The sequence below is a fragment of the Euleptes europaea genome, chromosome 3 (assembly GCF_029931775.1).
Source record: "Euleptes europaea isolate rEulEur1 chromosome 3, rEulEur1.hap1, whole genome shotgun sequence".
In the NCBI taxonomy this organism is placed as follows: Eukaryota; Metazoa; Chordata; class Lepidosauria; order Squamata; family Sphaerodactylidae; genus Euleptes; species Euleptes europaea.
In genome coordinates, this window is record NC_079314.1 from 98,690,480 (window position 1) to 98,716,661 (window position 26,182).

The following is a 26,182-nucleotide window of genomic DNA, read 5'->3' on the forward strand; positions in this document are numbered from 1 at the left end:
AAGGTGGTGAAAACAGTTTTCCTTTCCCTCAGAATGCCAGCTAGTTAGATAGAAAACTAGACCTGCAGCCTCAAGTATCCTTTGCCTTCAAGTCTCTGTCAGAACAAGGAGTGAGTTATACAATTGTTTACAAACTGGTTCTAGGATTGTTTTCTTCAAGAATCAGATTTTGGACACCTGCAAGCACAGAACAAGCAGCTGCTCTCTTCATCAAAGCTCTCTTGCCAATGTTTTAATATTTATTTGTTTGTTTATTTTGTTGGGACGACTCTGAACAGATTCTGGGCCTGTTTGTCTTTACTGTTTAACCTTACCAGAGCTGGATTTATGCTTAAGCTAAAGCAAGCTATAGTTCAGGTATGGTTGGCAGGTCCCTTTTAGGGCGGAGCCTGAGGAGGGCTGGGTTTGGGGAGGGGAGGGACTTCAATGCCATCGAGTCCAATTGCCAAAGCGGCCATTTTCTCCAGGCAAACTGAACTCTATCGGCTGGAGATCAGTTGTAATAGCAGGAGATCTCCAGCTAGTACCTGGAGGTTGGCGACCCTACGTTCTGGGCATTGCAGAGCCTCTAAATTAAAAAGAAATACTAAATTGTTTTGGTATTTGGTACAGGGCCTCTTAAACTTGACATAGCAGAGAAACTCAGAATGTTTTAATCTGGACCTGAATCTTATACAGCAGTTAAGAAGTTAGCAGGCTCAAAACTTCAGGCCCAGCAAGATGGCTTCCTATTTGGGTTGACAACCTCCAAGTGGTGGCTCGAGATCTCCCTCTATTACAACTAATCTCCAGCTGATAGAGATCAGTTCACCTGGAGAAAATGGCTGCTTTGGCAATTGGGCTCTATGTAGGGTTGCCAGGTGCCCAGTGGTGGCGGGCAAACCCCCGGCAATTTGCCCCTTTGCCCGTTGACCAGCTGATGGTCGGTGGACAAACGTACACGCGCGTACACGCTGCTGCAGGTCACTTCCGGTTTACAACCGGAAGTCCCGCCTCGCAAAGGGCCTTATGCCACTGGCATAAGGCCTCTCGAGAGGTGGGACTTCCTGTTGTAAACAGAAAGTGATGTGCACGCACGTTGGCGCGTCCACGCGTTGCCACGCAATCCCAAGATGTGCCTTAAAAGTCTCCCGCCGGAGGAGAGGTAGGACCTGGCAACCCTAGCTCTATGGAATTGAAGTCTCTCCCCTCCCCAAACACTGCCCTCCATAGGCTCCACCCCCCAAAACTCCAGGTATTTCCCAACCCAGAGCTGGCAACCCTACTTCCTATGACACGGAGGCCTATCCTGTCAAGAGCTGCAGAAACACACCGAAATTTAGGTACACCAAGTCACACTGTGACACAGAATTTGGTCTTACAAGTTTCAGAAATCATGCTTCTGCAGGCCTGTCCTCCAAGCCCATTCTGTCAGGGGTCCCACACAACAGCCTGAAATGGCCCTACAGAGCTGTGATTTGTTATGTTGATGAAACTTAAGTGTAGTAACACATCATAAATAGGATGTCCACAAAGGTAATGACCACCTTTGGTTTTACTCTGTTTATCAGTAATACATTGCCTCTGAACACACTGGTTTCATGGTGATGGCTGCCTGACTTGTTCTCCCCGAAGTAATCTAATTGCTCCTTTCATAATGTTATAAGAATGGAAAAAGAGAGATTTAAAACATCATTTAAGTTTGATTTAATCAACATACTTACTTTCCACTTGGTCGTATCTCTTGACCATTTTTATACCACTTGAGTTCCACTGTTGGATCAGCCAACTCCACCACAAACCTGACTTTACCTCCTTTATCTACTTGATATGCAGGATCCAAAATCTTAGCAAAAGCTGTTGGGTAATAAAGAGATTGGGGAAGAAAAACAGACAAGGAAACGTGAAAATAAGCTTGTTGTCATCAAATTTTGCAATTCCGAGAAGAATCAATAATCAGGAATTAGTGTTGAATCATTAATTTATCGCTGTCTGCTCACAACACATAGTTAACTCATGGAAGTCACTAGCAAAGGATACAGTGATGGCCACTGGCTTAGATGGCTTTAAAAGGGATTAGACATATTCATGGAGGATAGATAGGTCCATCACTGGCTATTAGTTATGATGGCTAAATAGAACTTCCATGTTCAGAGTCAGTGTAGCACTGGATGCCAATAGCTGGGCGGGGACAACAACACAGGAGCCCCTGCTTGAAGGCCTTCATGGGCATCTGGTTGACTACTGTGAGAAACAGGATGTGGGACTAGATGAACCACTAATGTCATCTAGCAGGACTCTTATTTTCTTATGTTCCTTTTCTGCTGTCTCTCCCAGATGCCCCCTTTTGACATGAAATAGAAAATCAATCTTGAGTCACTGCAGGAGCCATCTCAATTTTCAAGGATGAAGGGGTACTGAAAACAACAACCCCCTGACCCTTTCACAGTCCCTTTAGACTCAGCAGCATTGACGAGTAAAGAAAATACAAGAGAATCATGCCCTGCTCTAGGGTTGCCCTGACCTGTATGGCCCAGGCTAGCCCAACCTTGTTAGAGCTCGGAAACTATGCAGGGTCAGCCCAGTTAGTATTTGGATGGAAGGCCACTAAGGAAATCCAAGGTTGCTACGCAGAGATAGGCAATAGTAAGCCACTTCTGAATGTGCCTTGCCTTGAAAATCCTACAAGTTCAGCATAAGTCAGTTGTTACTTGACAGCACTTGCCACTAGAGTTGCCAACTCTGGGTTGGGAAATTCCTGGAAATTTGGGAATGGACCCTGGGACAGACAGAGTTTGGGATGGGGAGGGACCTCAGCAGCATATAATGCCATAGTGTCCAGCTTCCAAAGCAGTCATTTTCTCCAGGGAAACTGATCTCTGTAGTCTGGAGAAGAGTTGCAATTGTAGGAAATATCCAGGCCCCTCCTGGAGGTTGGCAACCCTACTCTGCTCACTCCATCATATCTGGAAGTGGAAGTGGAAGAAGCTATATTTGCCAAAACATTTTATATGTCTGTGCTGTTAAAAAGAATGAGCAGTTCTCTCATTAGGGGTTGTTCAGTGTTCAAGGAACTGTTTGGAGGAAATTTCTTTTGGATTTCTGGACAGACCCGCAGGAGTTTTCTGTTGCTTTCATACCTGCACTCTTCTTTTCTTCTCTGCGAGTACGCTTCAGACGTTTCAGCATGCCCCTCAGGTCAGTGATCCCATACTGAAAAGCAATTTTTTCATAGTCATTGGGACTGGCATTCTTCAGAATCTCCCACACATCTATATCAGGTTCATCTGGCTCTTGTTTAACCTCCCTGAAAGAGAAAGAAATGCCACATAAGTTAGCGAAAGAAAGTAGGCAAATGAAAGTAGGAAAGCAAATCCATGGAAGGCTAAATTGGATCTCTTTTATCTAAGCCCAGTGATTTAACTCAAAAGGCTTAAGGATCGGTCTGAGCCAATGTGATTGGTTGCACAGTCAGACCTCCTTGTAACAGAAAGGAAGAAAGAGAGCAGGAGGTGTACTTACCCTTTTCTTCAGTGGTAACATTTTTACACATCTTGAGTTAGCCTTTTGAGTTCAAAAGGGCTTTTGTAAGGTTTCACATGAAAGAAACTGGAGTTCTGCACCAATCTATTGTTTTTCCATGTGTGTGATTCAACTGATGAGAAAGAAAACTGCAAGATGTACTTTGAAACAGATAATTGTTAGGGCCTGGTCCAACGATGAGTGATCAACAGCAAATTACATTAATATATGTTGAATCTGGCCCTAACGTGTAGCAAATGGGAGCCCTTTCAAGAAGCTTATTGTTAAAGAAGTCTCATTGTTGATGGGGATACATCTACTGTCTCAAAAAAAGGAAAGTTGCTGTAACTATCCAGAACAGCGAGTTGAAAATACACCAAGGCTTCTTCCTCAGCCCAATAAGTGGATTTCTTTATCATCCCACAAAGGAATTTTTTACCTCATGATAAAGTACATAGGGAGGGGTAGATTCAACAGATACTTCCAACTTGAGTCTTGATGGTTAACTTAGAGAGATTTTTGAAGGCGGTCAAAACGTGATGATGAAGATCGATGTTTATTGAATGTTCAGAAGGTTTCCTTCCCCATGTGACTTCTCCAGAAAGAACTTGATAAAATAATCTTGAAGAACAGAGACAGTAACCAAATGGATCCCCATGAGACATGTTGCTCGGGTTAATTTTTATCGTGGTGTTTTTACTTGTTTTGTTCACATGATCATGGTGTCTTCGAGATCTGCCCAAGAATTGTTACCTCAGATCTTAACATGTGATCATACATTCAGAAGTAATGACCATAATATGGGAAATGAGAGGCAAAACTCTCTTTATGGTGACCTTACCATGTGAAAACTGAAAGCAAGCATGGGGATATGACTTTTATGTATGTGACTTTTATTGTATGGCATTTGATTGAAATGTTTATGCTTACAGTTTATAAAGATTGGCTACTTACTGCAAAACACAGTTGTTTCAGTGAGATTCCACCTTCCCAGAGGTCAGATCAAAATGCAAAGATATTCGGAAGCTGGCAAACATTAAGGGGATGTATTCTCATTTTAATCGGCTGACCATCCTGGTGGCAGCAACACCTCTCAATTGCAAGAAGAGGTATGCACATGCATCAACATAAACCAAGATGAGAATGTGTCCCTTAACATTAGATAGTAGTTGAGAATAAGGTGATCCTGATTTTCAACCCATCAGGGAAATACTCTTCCAGACTCTTCATTTACCTTGTTCAACTGAAGAACAAAACCTTGAGCAAACAAACTTTCTGCTGAGGATGAAATGAGTATTCTTGAGTGGAGAATGGGCATGCAACCTGCTTTTAAAAAAAAGTAGTATATAGCACAGGATGCGAATCCTTTTGTGTTTTACCCAAGTAACTATCTTGCTCAAAATGTATTTTTTAAAAAAGGAGCCTGTTAGAATTTGTTTAGCTTTTGTCAAATAAGATCATTAGTTTGTTCCGGCAGTCTAAAAGTCCCTCAAATTATCATCAGAATTAAAGCTATCAGCCATAAAGGTGCACAAGTGCTTAGCCCAAGCCCTTTTCTGAAACCTGTTGTCTCAGGGAGTGATGGAACCTGGCTAACATCCAGCAGCTGAGTTGATTTCCTCAACTCTATGAATTAGGTTTCCACTGACAGCTTGGTTGGATTGCTCCTGGTTTCCTGAAGACTGGCGATGGAAATCTATCCTAATAGGCATGAAGTATTTCAAACCTTGATGATGAACTGCTGATTATTAACAATATAATAGTCACCAGATTGCCTTCAAAGTTTGATTTGCCCATTATCCACACAAGAGTTACATTTCTATAGATCTGTATGTGTACACATGCACACATATACATACATATACATAAATACATACAGAATAAAATTAATGTAGCAATCATAGCTATAATTCCACAAGACCACAAAATTCACTAAAAAATCTTCCCACACACGTTACATTAGTAGGAAATGATAAAAAAAATTCAAGTGTCACAAACACATCTTTCAAATATACTAGTAGTAATATGAACACCCATAAAAACGTATCAAACCAAGAATCCTACATAGGGAAGAGAACATGGCGACCTGGTGAGAATGAAATGGAACTCAAAATGTGTGGGTAGGTGGGATGGTGAGCTGGGTCAACTACCAGCCTCCTCTGCAGTTGTTATTGGTTAAATTCCTGGGAAGGGACTTGATTCCACCTCATATCAGGGCTAAACTAGACATCTCATTTTTTTAAAGAGTTGCATCCAGGTTTCCCAGAAGCGACTTTCTTTCCCTGCAGCCATACAACAGCTGCAGGGACTGTCTGTTTATAAATAAATGAGAGCCTGATTGAGCTGGGGAGGGGGAGCTCTTGTCTTCCCCTCCATGCCCCTTTCCCGGCCCCAAAGGGCACTGGAGGGAGTTGATGCCCTCTTTTTAGCTGCTCCACATGCAGTATTGTGGGAGAGGGTCGAGACGGGGTTCCCAGGACTCTTTAACAAATGTAGTGTTTAGTTTGTCCCTCAGCTGTATGAATGGTCTAATCAGCGAACTTTTGTCCATCTCAAAAGTGCCTCAAGTTATCTGATGAGATTAAAACAAGTGGGCTTGATAATGATAACTGTTTCATTCATTCTGGAGATATTTCCCCAGAAAAACTGCCAGGGCCAAGCAAGATCGCTCCGGGCAGTCTTGGCTGTGGCTCATGAGTTCGGGATGTCTGAAAGGATTCTTATTTATTTATTTGCTTGCTTGTTTCATATATACCTTATTTTTCTCCCCGGTGGCTTACAGCATTCTCCCCTTCCTCACTTTATCCTTACCACAATACTGGCTCTTATGGGTAACTTCCCACCAGGGGCAGTCTTAGTCAAGTGGAATCTGGGTCAGCTACCCTGGGCCCTGGGCTGGGGTGGCCCTGACCACCCATGACCCCGGCCCTCCAACCGAGAAGGAAAGAAGAGGAAGAGCAGGCAGGTTCCTGCCACTGCTTGCATCCACCCTGGCAGTTCCTGTGTAGCCAGCTGAGTGCCAGCGGTGGCCATATGCACTCATCCCCTCTGGGTAGTATTGCCAGCTCTGGGTTGGGAAACATCTGGATATTTTTGGGGTGGAGCCCAGGAGGGCAAGGTTTGGGGAGGGAAGGGACTTCAATGGGGTATAATGCCATAGAGTTCACCTTACAAAGTGGCCATTTTCTCCAGGTGAACTGATCTCTGTTGCCTGGAGAAGAGTTATAATAGCAGGAGATCTCCAGCCACCACCTGGAGACTGGCAACCCTACCTCTGGGGCAAGGGCATCAGCCAGCCAATTCAGAAGCCACCAAGTATGCCTGCCCCTTTCGGGGCTCAAGCAGCAGCTGGTGTGCTTGGCAGCCACCACTCATGTCTGGGCCCTCCAGGGCTGGGGCAGCAGCTGGCTCGGCAGCCACTGCACATGCTCAACCCATCTGGGGCTCAGTTAGTAGCCGGCTTGGTGGCCACTGTAGCACACCTGAACACCCACCAGTCCTTGCTTGAACCTGGGGTGGTTCCAGTTGGCTGTGGGGCCCCAGTGGGTAAGGTGGCAGTGAGTCTGGGTTCCCATCCAGGACTTTTACCCATCCAGGACTTTTGCCCTGAGAATCACTAAGATGCTCCCTGCTTCCTACTGTGGCTCTTAAACAAGGTGCTCTATGAAAATTTATTGCCAATGGCTATCATCTGGTGAAAGAGTAGGGTTGCCAGGTCCCTCTTCACCACTGGCAGGAGGTTTTTGGGGAGAAGCCTGAGGAGGGCAGGGTTTGGGGAGGGGAGGGACTTCAATGCCATAGAGTTCAACTGCCAAAGCGGCCATTTTCTCCAGGAGAACTGATCACTATCGGCTGGAGATCAGTTGTAATAGCAGGAGATCTCCAGCTATTACCTGGAGGTTGGCAACCCTATGAAAGAGTGATGCACACCATTGGGGCCAGCTCAGAGGGATGTGAAGCTATTTACCTGCCACAAGCACCATGTGCACTTACTTCTTCCCTGTACAAATAGTGATAAGGTCAGAGACAAGCCTCCTGGATTTCTGTGAAATCTTAGAATATATTGTCAAGTGTGTTTATGAAATGTGCATTTGTTTCCAGTTTTGCAATACTGATCCCGGAGAACTGGTTAGTCCCGGGGTACCTGCGCCTTTAACAGCCAGTGGCAATTATTTTTCTTTTTGAGTTACTCCGTGAACATACACATTTGCCAGAACTCAGTAAGTAAATTACTGATAATTCTGTATCTGAACCATCGTAAAAAGCAGAGGAGAGGAGACTGTAGGTTTATCCTTTGTGGCCTGCACACTTTAAATATAAACACTGTAGGAGCTGGGTGGGTTTTAATTTTTTTTTAAATTCTCACCAGGCTCAAGTGTTTGAATTACTCTTCCCTATACAGGAAATAAGAAACACACCATGCAGAAACAAAACAAACATATATATGTATACATATATACTATTGTCGACTGCCAGGAAGTCCTTGATCCATGTTACAATGTAAGCAACCCATGAATGCTCTTGAGACATTCCTGTGTTGTTGAGTCATAACATGGGTAGCAGCCCTAAGAAAGTGTACATATTCTATGACCATTATGGCTTCTGGTTGACAGACTGAACAGCATTCAGGATGGAGCTGTATTATTAATTCTCAGCATGTTTTGCCCCTTAAGGATGAAAGTTAGGAACATCGAATGGAAGCGCTTGCAACATTTTTGGAGGGATTAATTTTACACCTGACCCTTTTGGTGTAAGAAGCCTAACCATTTCCAATCCACACCTGCTCACTTCATCACTTGGTTCTCACCTACGTTTCAGGAGACCACTAAAGTCAAGTTCTCCTGCATCCTCTTGTCCTTCACCGCTGTTGTTAATAAGAAAAAAAAGATCAAATCTTTGTTAAATACCCAGAGAGATGAACAACACATATTGCATATCATTCAGATGTCCTACAATGCAATACTGTATAGACACGCAGATGAGAACATTATGCCAACACAAACTTGTGTTCCTTTTCACAGGCAATGGACCTGCCAAAACAGGCACTTGTTAAAAATGAATACAAAGGTTTGTGTTGCTTCGAGTTACACTTTTCCAGGCAAATTTCTTGCAGACCTATAGAGCTAAATTTGCCCACATTTGTGTTTGACATTCATGTAACACAAATGTGAAAGGTGAGTCAGCACAAAGGGTTTTTTTTGTTTTTGTTTTACTTATACCAATATGCCTGCTTAAAAAACAAAGGGCTTGTGCTGATCCTAGTTATAAATATAAAGCCAGAGCTTGCATTGTTGCGAATGCTGCACCGAACAATGCAAAGCCATGTAAAATATCAAAGAGAAACGCTCAGTTTCTCTTACGCTTGTCAGTTAAGAGGAAGGGATGGCAACTGCGTGTCTAACCCCCTTTGCACGCACACAGGCGTGCATGCATGCGCGCGCACACACACACGCACACAATGTCTTGTTCACTTTTAAGATTAGATAGAAGGGGATTTAAAATAAGATGCTTTCCTTTCTAGTACATGTTGAGCAATAACAACGTCATTGCAATATGTCTAGACAGGGCTGAACGTATTCCACATACCTATGGATTCCCCTGGCACCTTGTTTGGCATCCGGAGAATCCAATCTTTGGGGACAGTGGGAGGTGGTTAAGAATTATGTTTCTAGTCCTCGTGGTTCATAGTAAACTGAAAAATGTGTAGTGAGTGTTTGGAGCTTTGAAACAACACACAGTGATAGGAAAGGTTTTTCCGTGATCAGGAAATGGAGTAATCTACCCTTGACCCTGTCTCACAGCCACTATTTTCTTTGAACCTCACATTTAATCTCAATTTCTGTTCTGCTCCCTCCCACCATTACTGTGTCATCCAACCTTAGCACGCGCGCACACACACAAAATCTCTAGAAATAGATCATCTTAAAAGGAAAAGAAAGTATACAAAGTTACTAGGTTTCTATTATTTATTCTAAAAGTAGAATTTACAGTGTAAAAATAGAGAAGACCCTGCTTTTATACAGACTAATAATAAAAGTTATATTGGTGATGACACTCCCATTAACTATCACCCTTCTTCACAGGGCATCTGGAAGTATTCCCTTCAGTTTTCCATTGCGTATGGGAAACAGCTTTCTCTTCTGAGAATGCGTATTTCTTATGAAGGGGCTAAGAAAAGTCACGTACCCTAACCTAGAAGAGAGTTGTGGGGATGAAAAAGGAATTGGGGGAGGGGAGTTTTTAATTGTTTCCTGCAGCAGAACTAAAGACCTTTCCAGAAATATTTGGAAGGGACAGGCTGTGAGAATTTGGAAAGGGGAAGCAAAACCACCCGATAGGTGTTAGCTGGCCTAGACAGTGTGCATTGCAGAGAGTGACTGTGAATACTGACCCCTAAGGATTCAGATACTCAAAGGATTTTTTCCTGTAACATAGGGACTGATAGTACAATATTAATATATTAGAAAGTACAGTGGTAATCTCAAACGTGTAAGAGCAATCATATGTAACCACAATCTTTAAAAACAATTACATATATTTAGAGTGTAATATTTTCATTTCTTCCTTTTAAATATAAAATTGGGTAATTGATATCCACTGGTGGTACAGAACAATTTTGGGACACTGCTGTTCCTCTCTCACCCATCTAGCATGCCTACTTGACTCACTGATGTGATCAACCCACAGTGATATACCAGGCTTGAATACAGCCTTACAGTGCCATCCTAAGGAGAGCTACTCCAGTCTAAGACCATTCATTTCAATGGCCTTAGACTGGAATAACTCTGCATAGGATTGCACCATTAATGAGGCACAGCTAGCTATTGCCTCAACAACTGATGCAAAAGTAGGTAGGAACAGTAAACTCTCCTTTCCTCTGTGGTGCCAAAGGGAGTAGCTGGGACAACTTGTGCCTGATATAACTGTCCCGTTTTGGAAAAACAGACCTCACAAGTTCAAGAGCATGGGGAGGAGGTTGCCAGAATATTCCTCTGTCAGCAACAGATCCTCTGAGGAGTCCTTTCCAACATCTGTAGGGCAGCTTCCAAACTAGTGATTTCCAGAATTCAGCAGTAATCCTAGAGTATCTCATGTTGACGTCAAAATATCTGATATCCATTACAACAACACCAGGGCCCTTTTCAGACATTATCATTGTGCATACTGGGAGCCTGCCAATGATGCATATCAGGAACTACAATCCTCCCAATATACATGGTTACCATGTTTTCAGAAAGGGTCAGTGCATGGATTTTGTATACAGCCTCTGTACAGGCTACACTAAGCCCTGGTTTTTCAGGCTCTTTGGGTGTAATGAAGTTGGAACACCCTGCATTGCCCCTTTCAGACAACATGGCCAATGTCCATATCAAGAGGATCTATACCTGGGCCCCCAAACCTTTTGAACCTGTGGGCATCTTTGGAATTTTAAGAGGGGGTGGTGGGCACCACCCAACTTCTGTGGGAGGTGAAGCCAAACCCAAAATGGTTGCCACAGGAGGTGGAGTCACCTCCTTTCTCACTTTGCAGATGCACAGAAGAGGAATTAAAAAGAAATGAACGACAGCCCAGGGGAAGGAATAGAGTGAGGGCAGCAAATCCAAAGCATAACCTCCCTTGCATAAATAGCCAACGAGAAACAATGGGAGGTTTTGCCTTGGATTTGCCGCTCTCTAGATGCACATTAAGGATTGCCGGCTCCCATTCATTTCAATGGGCGGATGGGGGGACCCTTTCCATACCCCATAACTCGGGACCCCCAACCCAATCTTCACCAAACTTGTGGGTTCTTGCAAGTAGGGTCCCTCGAAGCTACCCTGAAGGTTTGGGACCTCTACATCCAAAAATGCCTTCCCCAGAGCCACGGAAAGGCGTGAATGTGTTTTTAATGGCTTTAAATGGCTGAATTTATTCGCAAAGCCGAATTTCAAGCTGAACTCCCCAAAGCCGAATAGGGGGAGTTTGGAATTCGGCACTTCCTGAATAAAAATGGGACAAATTCAGCCGAATCTGAATCGAACCAATTTTTTTTCCCAACAGCCCTATGTTGAAGCTCATTTCATGGTAAATGTTTTGAGAAAAGAATACTTATATAAGGTCTGCACCCCAGCCTGACAATATCTTGTATGCTTGGGCATACACAGAGTCTCTCACCTGTGTGTGTTAAATGCCGTCAAGTCGCTTCCGACTCATGGCGATCCTGTGCATCAATGTCTCTCACCTACACAGATTTAATTATACTCAGAAGCTAATATTGTGCCCCTAATATTTTGCTTGTACATGCTCTCCCTTGGAAATTAATGGGGAAGCTCACTTGTAGATCTGTGGGAAACAAAAGCCCTGGAACAATACTCCTGTTCCCTGAATTTAGAACTGTCTGGACATGCGCTTAAGACCATAATAGTGTTACAATAAATGTCCAAAAATGCTATCAATGCAATGAATGTCTGAAAATAGATTATCTATTTTCCCACTTGCCAGATACACACCTCTGAAGGCTGATAATCACAATTTGGCTATTGTCAGCCTTCACTAGTATAGCTCTGCGTTCTCGGACATTCATAACATCTATCTGGGATTGTCAAGATTCACATGTGAATGTCTACAGTTTTGTCTCTTACTGTGCCTCTCACACATTATAATGTTACAGATAGTGCTTAATGTTTCTCTGGTATGATGGTTGTTGTTATCAGTATTTGCATGTAGCAGACCACTTAGGGGACTTGGATGGTTTTCCCTACATCACCACAAACTTTTCTGGCTACATATTTTGAGTGGGATGAATTAGTGGACTGCTAAACATAAAATAGCTCACCTTGTAGGAAACAGCTATCATATGAAGTGATTTAAAACAGCCTCTTCTCAGCAACCATACTCTTAGAGCCATCAGTACATTTCTGTGGATGGAAGGATTTCCACCCATGGAACATAACTTTCTTGCCTTCCCCTTCCCACGGTGGCCCAAAATGCCCCCCCCCCCACAAGTGCTGCATTTCAGGGGAGGGCTGTAGCAGGAAGGGAAGATTAGAAAGTCATACTCTGTAAGCACCACTTATTCCATCTGCAGAAAAACTCTGACGATGGATCCAAGTTACTATATGCACAATAGACCTAAACTACAGAGGGTTTTCCCACATTCGAAGTTTCCTCACTTGTAAGTTCCTGATCCTTTTTTTTTGGGGGGGGGGATTCAGTTCTGCATGTTTTTGCTCCCTCTAGTGGTCAATTTGATATCAAACAAGTTTATATGCAGTGTAAAAACCTGCTGTTTAAATCTGCAGGAAGATGTGCTGGATATAAACTTGGGCATTGAATTTACTGCTAGAGGGGGGGGGAGTTTAAACACATGCAGAATGGAACCCCCACCCCTGAAGAAATGAGAACTTACAAGCAAGGAAACTGAGAATGCAGAAAAGCCCAGAAATTGTGACATTTCTACAATATCTCATGACTTGCTACAATATTTGTATATGTTCAGCTGCCATTTTTGCTTTTAAGATAGCATGGAATTTGGGGTTCTCTCAGCATTTACTACTCCAGAACTTTCAAAGATGGCTACTGGAAGTTACCTTCTTTTGAATGCAGATCGGATATCAATTGATGGGGCAGATGACGTTTCTACAACAGAAAAGAAAAGAAAGGATTTGAGATTATGATAAGGAGCTGTCTGGTTCAAAATCCAGCAGCAAGGCTTCTAACAAATGCTGAATATAGAGATCACACCTTAACAGCACTGAAAAATCACTTACTAGTTTGTTTCTGGGCTCAATATAAAGTGCTGGCACTTTCCCTTAAAGCTCTAAACAGTCTGGAGGCAGGGTATCTAAAGGGCTGTCTGGTCCCATATAACCCTACCTGACCAGTAAGATCTACATCAAAGGTCCTGCCATACATGCCCCTTTCTTTCAGAGACACTAAGGGCAGGGTCTTTTCTGTTGAGGCACCTTGCATCCACCTAGCACCAAATCTGATTACCTTTTTTCACCTAAGCTTTCGTTGTTGGTTTTTGCTGCACGTGGCTGTATTTATTTAATGCTACTGGGTTAATCTAAGCACGGCGCACTTAAAATCTCCTTCACCATGCTCGAAATAAGAGTTCAGATTTTGGTCTCTAAATCTGGCTCATAACATAGCGCTAACTTTCACCAAGTGAAAATTAGCCATGTAATCAGATAAAACAATTGACTCCTATAGAAGGTTTATGCATGCAGACAGCCTGGCTCCTTGCCTGCATGCTACTGAATGCACATCAGCTTTGAGGATTGTCTGGTTAATTGGCAGTCAGCTGCTGGACATTCCGTTAATTGTGTCCTGCATCCCTCGCTGATTAATGAGCACTCTGACCTTGGTAATTTGGTAGGCTTGTTTTGAACATATATTGGGTTGGCTGCCAGACTGCTGCAGGACTAGGATTTTTGGGAAGCTTGACTAGATGTGTCTGGCAGCTGAAGCCACAGGTTCAGGTGATCAGACCAACCAGCATTTTCAGGGACAGACAAGGTCCTTTGCTCTTGGACAATTCCTTTGTCTTCCTTCTTTCGGCTCAGTGCCATAAATAAAAGTTCTTCTTTTGTGTGCTCTTCTTTTGTGAGATTGTGTGTTCTTTAAACATACTTGACATAGATTCAGTCTTGATCTTAGAACTACAGTGGCCAGTTACCAAACTCAGGTACAAAATTCAGTCTCATGATGGCTTTTGGGGCACTGCCTGGGGAGGGCACAGAGGAAATGAGTGAACCCTCCGAAACGGCCATTTCCTGTAGGGAAACTTATATCTGTTGTATGGAGATCAGTTGTAATTCTGGGAGAATGCCAGGCCCCACCTGAAGGCTAACAACTCTAGATCTTAGCACTGATGTAACTGAGGCCAAGTAAACGGGGAAAAAACCAGCTTAGGAGATAGTTGGGTTGTGAATCTCCTTGTTTTGATGGTTCTAAGATGCCAAGTGCATCCTGGGAGAAAGGGAGTTATTCCTGTTATTTCACCATGCAAATGCTTCCCATTTGTAGCCAAATTGATGTCATTTTATTTCAAGAGTTTTGCTGAAAAGATCTCAGGAGTTGGCTTCCAACACAGTCCAAGATAATGATGGCAGAAACTTAATACACAGACTCTCTCTTGAGGCCTCCTGACGTGTTCATATGGGCAAACTCCTTGCTAGAATCAACAGGAGTCCTTTCTTTGACCTTTGTCATAAATGAAATTACATGGTCTTAAGTTGTCAGCAATGCCATCTACCATAATCTTTATTCCAAATATAAACAACAGGCTTCATCAGCCTTCTCAAATAATTGCTCAAGAAGTCAAATGTGATTCACTGACTCAATGCGTATTTTGAGTCCTTTTCCAGTCCGCTAGAGCTGGTGAGAGAGGGTACAGCTATACTATAAGCATATTTCACTTCTGTGCAACTTTAACCATCAGGGATTCTCCCAAAGGAATCTGGCAATGGTAGTTCAGTGAGTGAGCTAAGAATGTAACATTCTAGCTGTATCTGAAAAAGTGAGCTGTAGCTCACGGACGCTCATACACTGCCAGAATTGTTGTTAGTCTTTAAGGTGCTAGTGGACTCCTACTCCTTTCTACTGCCAGTAACAGACTAACATGGCTACCCATCGTGATCTGTGCAAGAATGTTAACAAGAGCCAGCGTGGTATAGTGGTTAAAAACGGTGGTTTGGAATGGTGGAGTCTGATCTGGAGAACCGGGTTTGATTCCCCACTCCTCCACACGAGCAGTGGAGGCTAATCTGGTGAACTGGATTTGTTTCCCCATCCCCACTCCTACACACAAAGCCAGCTGGGTGACCTTGGGCAAGTCATTCTCTCTCAGCCTCACCTACCTCACAGGGTGTCTGTTGTGGGGAGGGGAAGGGAAGGTGATTGTAAGTCGGTTTGATTCTCCCTTAAGTGGCAGAGGAAGTCGGCATATAAAAACCAACTCTTCTTCTTCTTCTTATGTTAGAGACCCCTTGCCCACTCCTGTCACAGATTCCTTGCACGGTACCCACCCTGCTCACTTTTAGGGGCCAGGACTAAACTTTCCTTTTTTTTATCCAGGCTTTTAACTAAGGGATGATCTTGCTTCTAGCCTGAGAACTGTTTTATGAGATTCTTTTTATGCTGTTTAGCAGCCTAATAACCAGTTGGTTTGAAGCTCATCAGGATTTAGGAGCTAAGCAGGCTTCGCCACGGTCAGTATTTTGATGGTAGATCATCAAAGAAGACTAGGATTGCTGTGTGGAAGAAGAAAATGGCAAACCCCCTCTACTTATCTCTTGCCTCCAACACCCCATGGTCAGGGTTGCCATGAGTTGGTTGTGACTAAATGGCATGCTCTTCTTTTAAGCTGTTTTATGCTGTTTTATGCTCATACTGGGTTTTTAATTGTTAATGACTTTTATGATGGTTTCTGTTTTCTGTTTTACTTTGTAAGCCACCTTAAGGAGATTCTCTGGGTGGTCAGCATAGAAATGTTCTAAATCAGCAGTTCCCAAACTCTTTGAGTCATGGAGCACTTTTCAGAAGAGAAATTCATCACGGAGCACTAATTTTCACCTAGCACCTATATACTAAACCGAATGACAGTAGTATGTTTCTTTCCAGTGTCTTCATGGAGCATTAGGAGATGTTTCACGGATCACTAAGTGCCCCATGGAGCACAATTTGGGAACCACTGTTCTAAATCAATAAAAGAAAGAAGAAAGGAATGGTTGTTAAATCATTGAATCTCTATTTCACTAACCTTTAACCCCTTAATCTGTGCCTACAGTCTTGTGTCCTTCCCTCCTTTTCTAAGTGATCTTGCCTTTAGGAGTTCTTTCTTTTTAAAACTTAATTACTCTGCAGTGCCTAATATTTGACATACCTCTTCAATAACTAACATCATTAATGTAGATGTGCCCCAATACAAACTGGTCTGTGTGGCCAGTGCTATACTGGCCTCTAATATCACCAGCATAGGGTTGCCAGGTCCCTCTTCGTCATTGGGGGGAGGTTTTTGGGGTGGAGTCTGAGGAAGGCAGAGTTTGGGGCAGGAGGGATTTCAATGCCATAGAGTCCAGTTGCCAAAGTGGCCATTTTCTCCAGGTGATCTGAACTCTATCGGCTGGAGATCAGTTGTAATAGCAGGAGATCTTCTGCCACCACTTGGAGGTTGGCAACCCTACACTAGCAATATATTCTCTGACTTTGCCAACTCAGTGACCACAGGCTACGTAATGACACTTTCTAATCACCCTTCACAGGCTGGAGATAACTATCAGATGTGAAACCAAATAACACTCAAACTCACAGCCTCTGGGAATGCTGCCAACTGTTTTAACCTTGGGCCCCGTGTCTCGCCCTGGCCGTCATAATATACAGTAGAACTACCCCGTATTTGGATAGCTCAGAGGTGACTGTTACGTGTGCGCAGTGGAGACAGGGGTGTAAAAACCCAGGCATTCAGGAGCTACTGGCTCCTAAAGGCCATCTAAATCTGCCCACAATTTTTTCAGAGGTCCTTCTCTGTGTGTCTTCACTATCAAACTATTCACAAGATGGAACCTTTTCAACAATGGTGCTGACACACTGGAATTCCCAAACAAAGTTTCCCTCACTCTTCTATGTTCATGTTTGTAGTACTTTTTGAGACAGTCTGTGATGGTACAGTTAGGGTTGCCCCCTCTGGGTTGGAAAAGACCTGGAGATTTTAGGGGTGGAGTCTGGGGAGGGCAGGCTTTGGGGAGGGAAGAGGCCTCAGCAAAATATAATGTCACAGAATCCATTCTCCAAAGCAGCCATTTCCTCCAGGGGAACTGATCTCGATCATCTGGAGATCAATTGTAATTGCAGGAGATCTCCAGGTGCCACCTGGAGGTTGGCAACACTAGATGCGGTATATTCATTTCATCCTGATGTTTCTGATGTCATTGCTGGCTTCTGTTATTTCCTGAGAGCCTATTACTTTGCATACTGCATTTATTCTGCTTTCAGTTAACATTTTTAATTTAATTAAAAGCATTTGGACCCTGAAATCACAGCCAACCAGTTAACCCTAACATAGTGAGAAAACCTCAGGATTTTGAACTGGATTTTAACTCGTACTGTTGTTAGCAACCTTGGCAATTTTACAAAATCAAATGGTGGGGTATACATAAGTTAATAAATGATAAAATAAAAACTGGACCTGGTGGCTGATGCATAGATTCCTGAAGAGGGAAGGAAGCAAGTTCCTGCCTCCTAACTGCCCTATGTTGGGCAGTTCATACCGGGCCATTCATACTTGTTACTCCCGAGGCCCTCTTTCTGTTCCTTTCTGAACTCAGATCCCCAGACCACTGTTGTTTGAATGTAGAAATGGTTTCCAAGGCTCTGTATTGATACCCCTGCAAGCAAGTATATTGTTCGCTTTGATTGGGGGGGGGCATTTAGCTTGTTTATCTGATCAATGTTTATTTGGCACTTAATTAAAAAAAAATTAAATACTTTTAAAACACTTTTTTACTCTTTAAAAACTGCTGAGGAAAGGGGAGTAGGCGAGGGAGTCGGCTTTGTGACTGAGACAAGGGCCACCCAACCAGTGTTATGCACGGCCCTGCTCTGAGAAGAGAGAGGAAAGGTAATTCCACAACTGACCTGCTGGTCAGCAAATGACCAATAAGCAAATGGGACTGCAAACCAAAAGGTTTTCCTTGAGTGTAATACAGGAAGAAGGGTTGCAGCCAATCAGAAAGGGGAGAGCAGCTGTATGACTATATACAGTCAGAGGCTATTATTTCTAGGTAGGCTTCCTGAAGGGAACAGAAGGAGGAGAACCGAGCTGCCTGCACTAACAAGAACAGTATCCCTCCTCTCAATAGTAGGTCTGGATCCCTCCTTCCACCCTGGCTCTTCCAGAATCTTGCTGGCTCCTAAGTTTTGCAAAAAAAAAAATGAACATGTTAAAACATATCAGAAACAGGCATAGATATTCGACTGAGGAGTTCAAATAAATATTATGGCTATGGTATATTATATTATAGATATAGAAGGAAAGTGTTTTTTTTAATGAAAAGATAAAAGGAGTTCTTACCATGGACTTCCAGATCAAAAGAGCAGGTATCAACCTTATCCTTATACGTTACTTCACACCTATAATTTCCTGCATAGTTTTCCTTAGCTTTAATTATGTGCATCTCAAATGTATACATCTGAAATTCAAAAAAGGTGTCATTATTAATTTAATTTAGGCAAAGAGCCACCTGCAGAAAACATACACTAATCTACGTACATGTACAAACATATAAATTTGGTAGGAAATGCCATGAAGCCATGGTCAATGGGAATTAGAGCCCTGATTCGGCCGTTTTTGACTCCTTGCATCTATATGGTTCAGAGGTGGTTTGCCATTGTCAGCCTCCATGCCATGACCCTGGACTTACCAGGAAATCTCCCATCCAAATACTACCGTAGTCAGGGCTGACCCTGCTTAGCTTACGAGATCTGATGAGGCTGGGGTAGCCTAGGCTATCCTTACACAGGAAATAATGTGGGGACTGATCAAACCAAGAATTAAACAAACATGATCTCATGTCTTTTGTCTGAGAGTGTGGTAGTTTATAAATTACAAATAAAAATAAAATAGTGAGTTCTTCCAGATGTACCTTGGTTAGGCGGTCAAATGTCTCCTTTAGTTGAAGGTGCTTCCCAGCTTTGCTTGCCAGGTCCATCCATTTCCCTTTGAACCACTTAGCATTTGGCTTTCGGAGAAGATCTTGGGCTTCTACTTTGGCTGTGAATGTAATATTTTGCCCTAAAAAATTATATATATATATATATTAGTTAACACTTGGCTGATTGTTGTACTTGCATTAATTCATATGTTTGAGGAACTGTATGTGAAAGTTCAAAAAAGTTCAAAAATATATCAATGATTATTAAAATAAAATTAGCTGAGTACACCCACCACTCAACGGGTGATTACACTACCCGAGACTCAAGCAGCACAATCAACTGTAGGGCAGTGGGGAGGTCCCCACCTTCCTGGAGTTGATCGCGCTGCCTGACCTTTATTTTTATTTTTTAATTTAAGACATTTATTACCCACCTTTCTACCTTAAAAAAACATAAGGTGGCTTACAACATAAAAAAACAATAACCATAAATTACATAAAAGCCACAATTTAAATGCACAGTTTGAGACTGGCAATAAACAGAAAAATTAAATCCAAAAATGTCCTAAATTAAACCATCTTCAACGGCCTCCTACAGACTGAGAATGAGAGGATCAGGACCCCCTCCCTGGGGAGGTTGTTTCAGAATCATGGGGCTGCCACTGAAACGGCCATCTCTCATGTGCCCACCAAGTTAGCTTCTTGGATTGGTGTGACAGTCAGCAGGCCCTCCCACGTTATCTTAATTCAAGGCCAGGAACATATGGGAGAAGGTGATCCTTCAGATACCCCAGTCCCAAGCTATGAAGGGCTTAAAAGGACAAGACCATCACCTTGAATTAGGCTCATGAGCAGATCAGAAGCCAGTGTGATTGCTGTAATATCAGAGTCACATGCCCCCAGTAGCTGGTCCCGTTCAGAAGTCTAGTGCGGCATTCTGCATGATCTGCAGCTTCTGAATGCTCTTCAAGGCTATCCCTATCCCCATGTAGAGTGCAATGCAGTAGTCCAGTCTAGATGTAACTAAGGCATGGATCAGTGTGGCTAATTCTGACTGAACCAGGAATGGGCGCAGCCAACACGCCAGCTGAAACTGGGCGAAAGCAGCCACCTTTCAGGCATCGCAATCAACTGTAGGGCAGCGGGCGCCCTGCAGTTGCAATGGCTGCAGCTTCAGCAGTGCAATGAATGGGACAGCTACCTGCAGGGCAGTCAGGAGCCTAGGGCAACTTTCCAGGATGGCCTGTGGCGAAGACCGCCACTGTCCTTGCATATCTGAGTGGTAAAACACATACTTTGCATTCAGAAGGCCCCAGTTTCAGTCCTTGGCATCTCCAGCTAAACGGATATCAAGTACTGGAGAAAGGTCTTTTCCTCTCTCACCATAGCAAGCCACTGCCAGTCAGAACAGGCAATACTGATCTAGATGACCAATGGAGCGACTTGGTTCAAGCATGTCCATGTTATAATGATATACATAAGGGTGTGCAGTTTTACTTTCTGATCCAGCAGCTTCCTTTGCCTTACCTAATAACAGTCAAAGGGATTTTAGTTTCTAAAAAAAGGGCTCCATGCGCAGCCTTGGCTGACCCAAACGTGTTCTATTGGATTAGCGATCTGTCTAAGCTTTAAGAGGAGCCTGTGAGGACTTTGAGCGTATTATCTCCTTTCGAACCTTATAAGGTTTAGAAACAATTGTTCTGACACTTACCAACACTAATGGAGCCACCCTTAGGCTTTTCAATAAATAAAACAGATTTTTGGGAATTGTCAGGCTTGTCTCCTTCTGGCACACCATCTCCCATAGACCATACTAATATGGAGAAAAAGGGAGAAATGTCACATATCTGAACAAACCTTAAAGGCAACACTTACCTGAGTTCTTTATTTTAATCCTAATGAGTTATTTCTTTATACTTCTTCAAAGACAGGCACATTCTCCATCACCTTTGGAATATATGGGGCCACATTTTCTTACAAAACCTAAATTGGTGAATGGCACAGGTTTCTCTTTGGTAACTGGAAACAGGGACGTTTGGCTGGGAAGTCTTTGGTCACATTTGCAACTCGAATTATATCATTGTCTTTAACAGCGAATGGGTGGCAATCTAAGCTTGGATGGATTTCCCCTTAGACTTTTTGTCCCTCTCTCCTCAAGTATGAATCATCCTTAGATTGATAATCCAGTTTTATCTTGACCCTGCAAAAGCCCAAATAAAGTTCAAAAATGTTGCTTTCCTATGTCTTTGTCCACTGATTGGAATGGAAGCTGATGATAGACACATTGAGTTACTTGTCTGGTAAATGCCTCCCCATTACGTTCAGTGAAACAGGATGATCTGCACACATGTAGATGAGTTCTCTGCACTGAAACAAACTGCCACTAGTATACGATCATGCCCTCTATAGTATACCTATCTCTGGATCAGACAATGGAGTAGTTACTGGATGACATGGGCTACTTATAGCCAAACTACACATGCCCTGGGAGATCCATCATAAGGATTCCTCAGTTTTAAATGACTAAACAGTGCCATGGGAAACCTGACAGAAGCTACAATACTGGAGGGTACATGCACCCCCCCCCACACACACAACAGCTATTAGTTCTATGCGGGGGGAGGAGAACAAAAATACCTGGGATTTGGATGTTCTTTCTCAACAGGGCAAATAAGCAGCTGGGGGAAGAGGTTAAATTGAGGACAGGAAAAGGCTTTACCCTCTCCATCAGCACTATGGTGCCAATCGTATTCAGGCAGCTCCACAGCTGCTCTTATCTCTTTAAAAACAGTGGAAGATCCTGATCTCCTGGGATGTTTGATGAATACAGAAAGTAATATTTTAATACACAGGGGCTGGGCTAGGCAATTCCAAATCTTTTTCCAGCTCTTAGGGTCATACTAGTCATTGCAGTTTTCCATGGGTTTGGTCTGGGTTCTCCCATCAGACCTTCAGCGAGTAACGTGGCAGCTATGAGTTTCTTGCTGGGAACTTAATGGTCAAGTGTGCAGAGGCCCAGTTCAGATGGGTATGATGGGTAGGGTTGCCAGCTCTGGGTTGGAAAATACCTGGAGATTTTTGGGGTGGAGCCTGAGGAGGGTGGGGTTTGGGGAGGGGAGGATGCTTTCAACCTGCAGATTCATCCTTTGGCTCCATCCCTATAATGTTAGGCCGTGCCTTTTGACAAAGGGTTGAACATCCAGGACTTAAACGCTGGAACCCAGCTTGAACCAATCTGGGTAAAAATTAAGGGGGAGAAAAACAGTGATGTCATTGTGGGGGTATATTATAGACTCCCAAGCCAAACTGAAGAGTTAGATGATGCTTTCCTGGAACAAATGTCCAAACATTCAAAAAAGAAAGATGTAGTAGTAATGGGAGATTTCAATTATCCTGACATCTGTTGGAAGGCTAACTCTGCCAAAACAACTAGGTCTGACAAATTCCTCACTTCCCTTGCAGACAACTTCATAGTCCAAAAAGTAGAAGAAGCGACAAGGGGAACAGCCATTTTGGATCTGATCTTAACCAATTATGATGACTTGGTTTATGGGGTAGAAGTGGGAGTGACCATGTTTAGGTGGGAGTGACTATGTTCTCCTGGAGTTTGTTATACAGCAGAAAGGAGAAGCAAGAAATAGTCAAACATGTACTCTAGAATTTAGGAAAGCTGATTTCAATAAATTTAGGGAACTACTGGGTGTGATCCCGTGGATGAGAATATTGAATGAGAAGGGAGTACATGAAGGATGGGAAATTCTTAAAAGGGAGATGTTGAAGGCGCAATTTCAATCAATTCCCACGAAGAGAAAAAAAGGTAGAGGTTTGAAGAAACCAGGGTGGATGACTAAATAACTTTTGGTTGAGATAGGATTTAAGAAGGGGATGTACAAGAAATGGAAAAAGGGAGAAATCAACAAAGAGGAATTCAAACAAGTAGCCAGCACATGTAGGGAGAAAGTCAGGAAGGCTAAAGCCCAGAATGAGCTCCAGCTAGCCAGGGAAGTTAAAAACAACAAAAAAGGGTTTTTTGGTTATGTCCATAACAAAAGGAAGATCAAGGTAACGATCGGCTCATTGCGTGGAGAGGATGGTGAGTTATTAACAGGGGAGGCAGAAAAGGCAGAATTACTTAACTCCTTTTTCGTATCAGTCTTCTCCCAAAAGGGGAACAGTGCTCAACCTGGGAATAATGGAGCAGAGGATGCAATAGGGGAATTACAGCATAGTATAGACACTGAGATAGTACAGGAATACCTGGCTACTCCTAATGAGTTCAAGTCTCCAGGGCCGGATGAACTGCATCCAAGGGTGTTAAAAGAACTGGCTGAAGTGATTTCAGAACCACTGGCAATAATCTTTGAGAATTCATGGAGAACAGGAGAAGTTCCAGCAGACTGGAGGAGGGCAAATGTGGTCCCAATCTTTAAAAAGGGGGAAAAAGAAATCCCAAACAATTATCGCCCAGTCAGCCTGACATCAATACCAGGTAAAATACTAGAGCAGATAATTAAACAGACGGTCTGTAAGCACTTAGAAAGAAATGCTGTGCTCACTGACAGTCAACATGGGTTTCTCAAAAACAGGTCATGCCAAACTAATCTCATATCTTTTTTTGAAAGAGTGACAAGTATGGTAGATGAAGGGAATGCTGTAGATGTAGTGTACCTTGATTTCAGTAAAGACTTTGATAAAGTCCCCCATGATCTTCTTGAAACAAAGCTAGTAAAATGTGCGCTGGACACTGCTACTGTTAGGTGGATTGGTAATTGGCTGACCAACCGAACCCAAAGGGTGCTCATTAATGGCATAACTTCATCCTGGAGAGGAGTGACCAGTGGGGTACCACAGGGGTCTGTCCTGGGACCGGTACTATTTAATGTTTTTATAAATGACTTGGATGATGGAATAGAGAGCATGCTAATCAAATTTGCAGATATCACCAAGTTAGGAGGAGGAGTTAATACCCCGGAGGGTAGGGTCAGAGTTCAGAATGACCTTGATAGACTGGAGAGCTGGGCCATAAGAAATAAAATAGATTTCAATAGGGAGAAGTGTAAAGTACTTCACCTAGGCAGAAACAACATAAGGCACAGGTACAGGATGGGAGAGAGTTGGCTTGACAACAGTACATGTGAAAGAGATCTGGGAGTCTTAGTGGACCACAAACTGAACATGAGTCAACAGTGTGATATGACAGCTAAGAAGGCCAATGCAATTCTTGAATGCATCAATAGGAGTATTGTGTCTAGATCAAGGGAAGTAATACTAACACTTTATTCTGCATTGGTCAGACCTCACTTGGAATACTGTGTTCAGTTTTGGGCTCCATAATTTAAGAAGGATGTTGACAAGTTGGAGCGTGTCCAGAGGAGGGCGACCAGAATGGTCAAAGGTCTGGAATCCATGCCCTATGAGGAGAGACTTAGGGAGTTGGGTTTGTTTAGTTTGAAGAAGAGAAGGTTGAGGGGAGACATGATAGCCATGTTTAAATATTTGAAGGGATGTCATTTTGATGAGGGAACTAGCTTGTTCTCTGTTGCTCCAGAGACTAGGACATGGAGTAATGGATTTAAACTAATAGAAAAGCAATTCCACCTAAACATTAGGAAGAATTTTCTGATGGTGAGGGCTGTTCGATGGTGGAATGTGCTGGCTTGGAGGGTGGTGGAGTCCCTGTCTTTGGAGGTCTTTAAGCAGAGGCTGGATGGCCATTTGTCGGGAGTGCTTTGATTGTGGGATCCTGCATGGCAGGGGGAGGGTTGGGGTCACTGGGGATGTGGGGGGAGGTAGTTGTTAATTTCCTGCATTGTGCAGGGGGTTGGACTAGATGACCCTGGTGGTCCCTTCCAGCTCTATGATTCTATGATTCTATGAACACCATGGCATTTTGGTCACATTCAAACTTATGCTTCCATAAAGCTTAATTGGACAACAATTCAACTCTGGAAAAAAATCAACACATTTCCACATAAAGATAAGTGGAATATTTAATTTTTGTTTTATGCTAAGTAAAAAAAAAAACATTGAAGCAATCATTAGAGATCTGATTTCAAAGGACAACTTCTTAAAGCAAGCAAATACAAAACATAAATCTGGATTTGTTTTTTTATTTAAAGCACTTCCTTTGCAAAAAAAAATTCTAGGACCTAGGTGTTTGTGATATCATATAGAAGAGGGAGACGCTTATGCCTAGATTTACAAATCCATGCTGTGGAATTATCTGTACCATAGTTGTGATCTGACGCATCGATTTGTACTCCAGAGCACAGAACTTCACATAGGTCACCTGCTTTCACTCTAGTAAATGGGAATTGCCTCTGCTTAAAGAGTTCTGTGCGTATATTGGACCCTAATGAAACTTTGGACTGTTTTTATGTTAAACTAGATCTGAAAGAAAGACACTGTACAACACAAATGGTAGGTAAACACGCATGGACCACTGCAAAAGAAACTGGGGAAAAAAACAAGAAGTAGGCTATTAGTAGTTCTTGCACTGGAATAAAACTGGAATGTTTTGATTTTGCCTTCCTTGCTCTGTTGTAGAGAATCTCACCTGAGTCCTTTCTCTCTCCAGACAAATTCTCATCTGAAAGGCAAAAGCAGATGGCAAGATGACACCATAAGTTACACCCTGATTGCTTCTATCAGTCGTGTGGATTTGTGGACCTTTTGCTCTTATCAGACGAGATACAATTAAAACGGTGGAATATAAATCGGTGGTTTGCAGGTGGAACTAAACCAAACACAATTACCAGAGTAGTTTGATAAAGACAATGGCACCAGGTGGGGGCTGGTGAGTTTTCTCCCCCATGCCTTTTCTCTGGTAGGGGTAAGAGTAAATTGTTGGTGTTTTTCAATAAGAAAATGGAATAAAAGTCATAAAACTCTTTCCCCCCCACCCCCAACTGTCCAAGTCCCAGTCCCAGCAGCTGTGTGTGGAAAAGGAAAATAAAAAGTATTTTCAAATTATTGAGGAGGTAACTGTGATGTGTTTTTCTACCCTAAATCAACAAGTAGAGAGAAATAGACTGGGGCCTTCCAAT

General features: G+C 42.9%; 1 protein-coding gene across 8 annotated transcripts in view; it reads right to left on the minus strand.

The window, feature by feature from the left end:
- The window catches only part of MYBPC1 (myosin binding protein C1), an 81,069-nt gene extending 55,362 nt beyond the window's left edge, over positions 1 to 25,707 (minus strand). For 5 of the 8 annotated variants that reach the window (XM_056847433.1, XM_056847429.1, XM_056847434.1 and 2 more), the window contains exons 1-9: positions 25,693 to 25,707; positions 20,848 to 20,949; positions 19,128 to 19,276; positions 18,557 to 18,674; positions 13,071 to 13,119; positions 9,088 to 9,132; positions 8,309 to 8,365; positions 3,120 to 3,286; positions 1,704 to 1,836 (exon numbers count right to left, since the gene is read on the minus strand). In XM_056847433.1, coding sequence (XP_056703411.1) covers positions 1,704 to 1,836; positions 3,120 to 3,286; positions 8,309 to 8,365; positions 9,088 to 9,132; positions 13,071 to 13,119; positions 18,557 to 18,674; positions 19,128 to 19,276; positions 20,848 to 20,941 — 812 coding nt within the window. In that variant the 5' untranslated portion in view covers positions 20,942 to 20,949; positions 25,693 to 25,707. The remainder of the gene's footprint in view (positions 1 to 1,703; positions 1,837 to 3,119; positions 3,287 to 8,308; positions 8,366 to 9,087; positions 9,133 to 13,070; positions 13,120 to 18,556; positions 18,675 to 19,127; positions 19,277 to 20,847; positions 20,950 to 25,692) is intronic. The other 3 variants (XM_056847435.1, XM_056847431.1, XM_056847436.1) reach the window with 1 other exon arrangement.
- Positions 25,708 to 26,182: the final 475 nt, after the last annotated feature.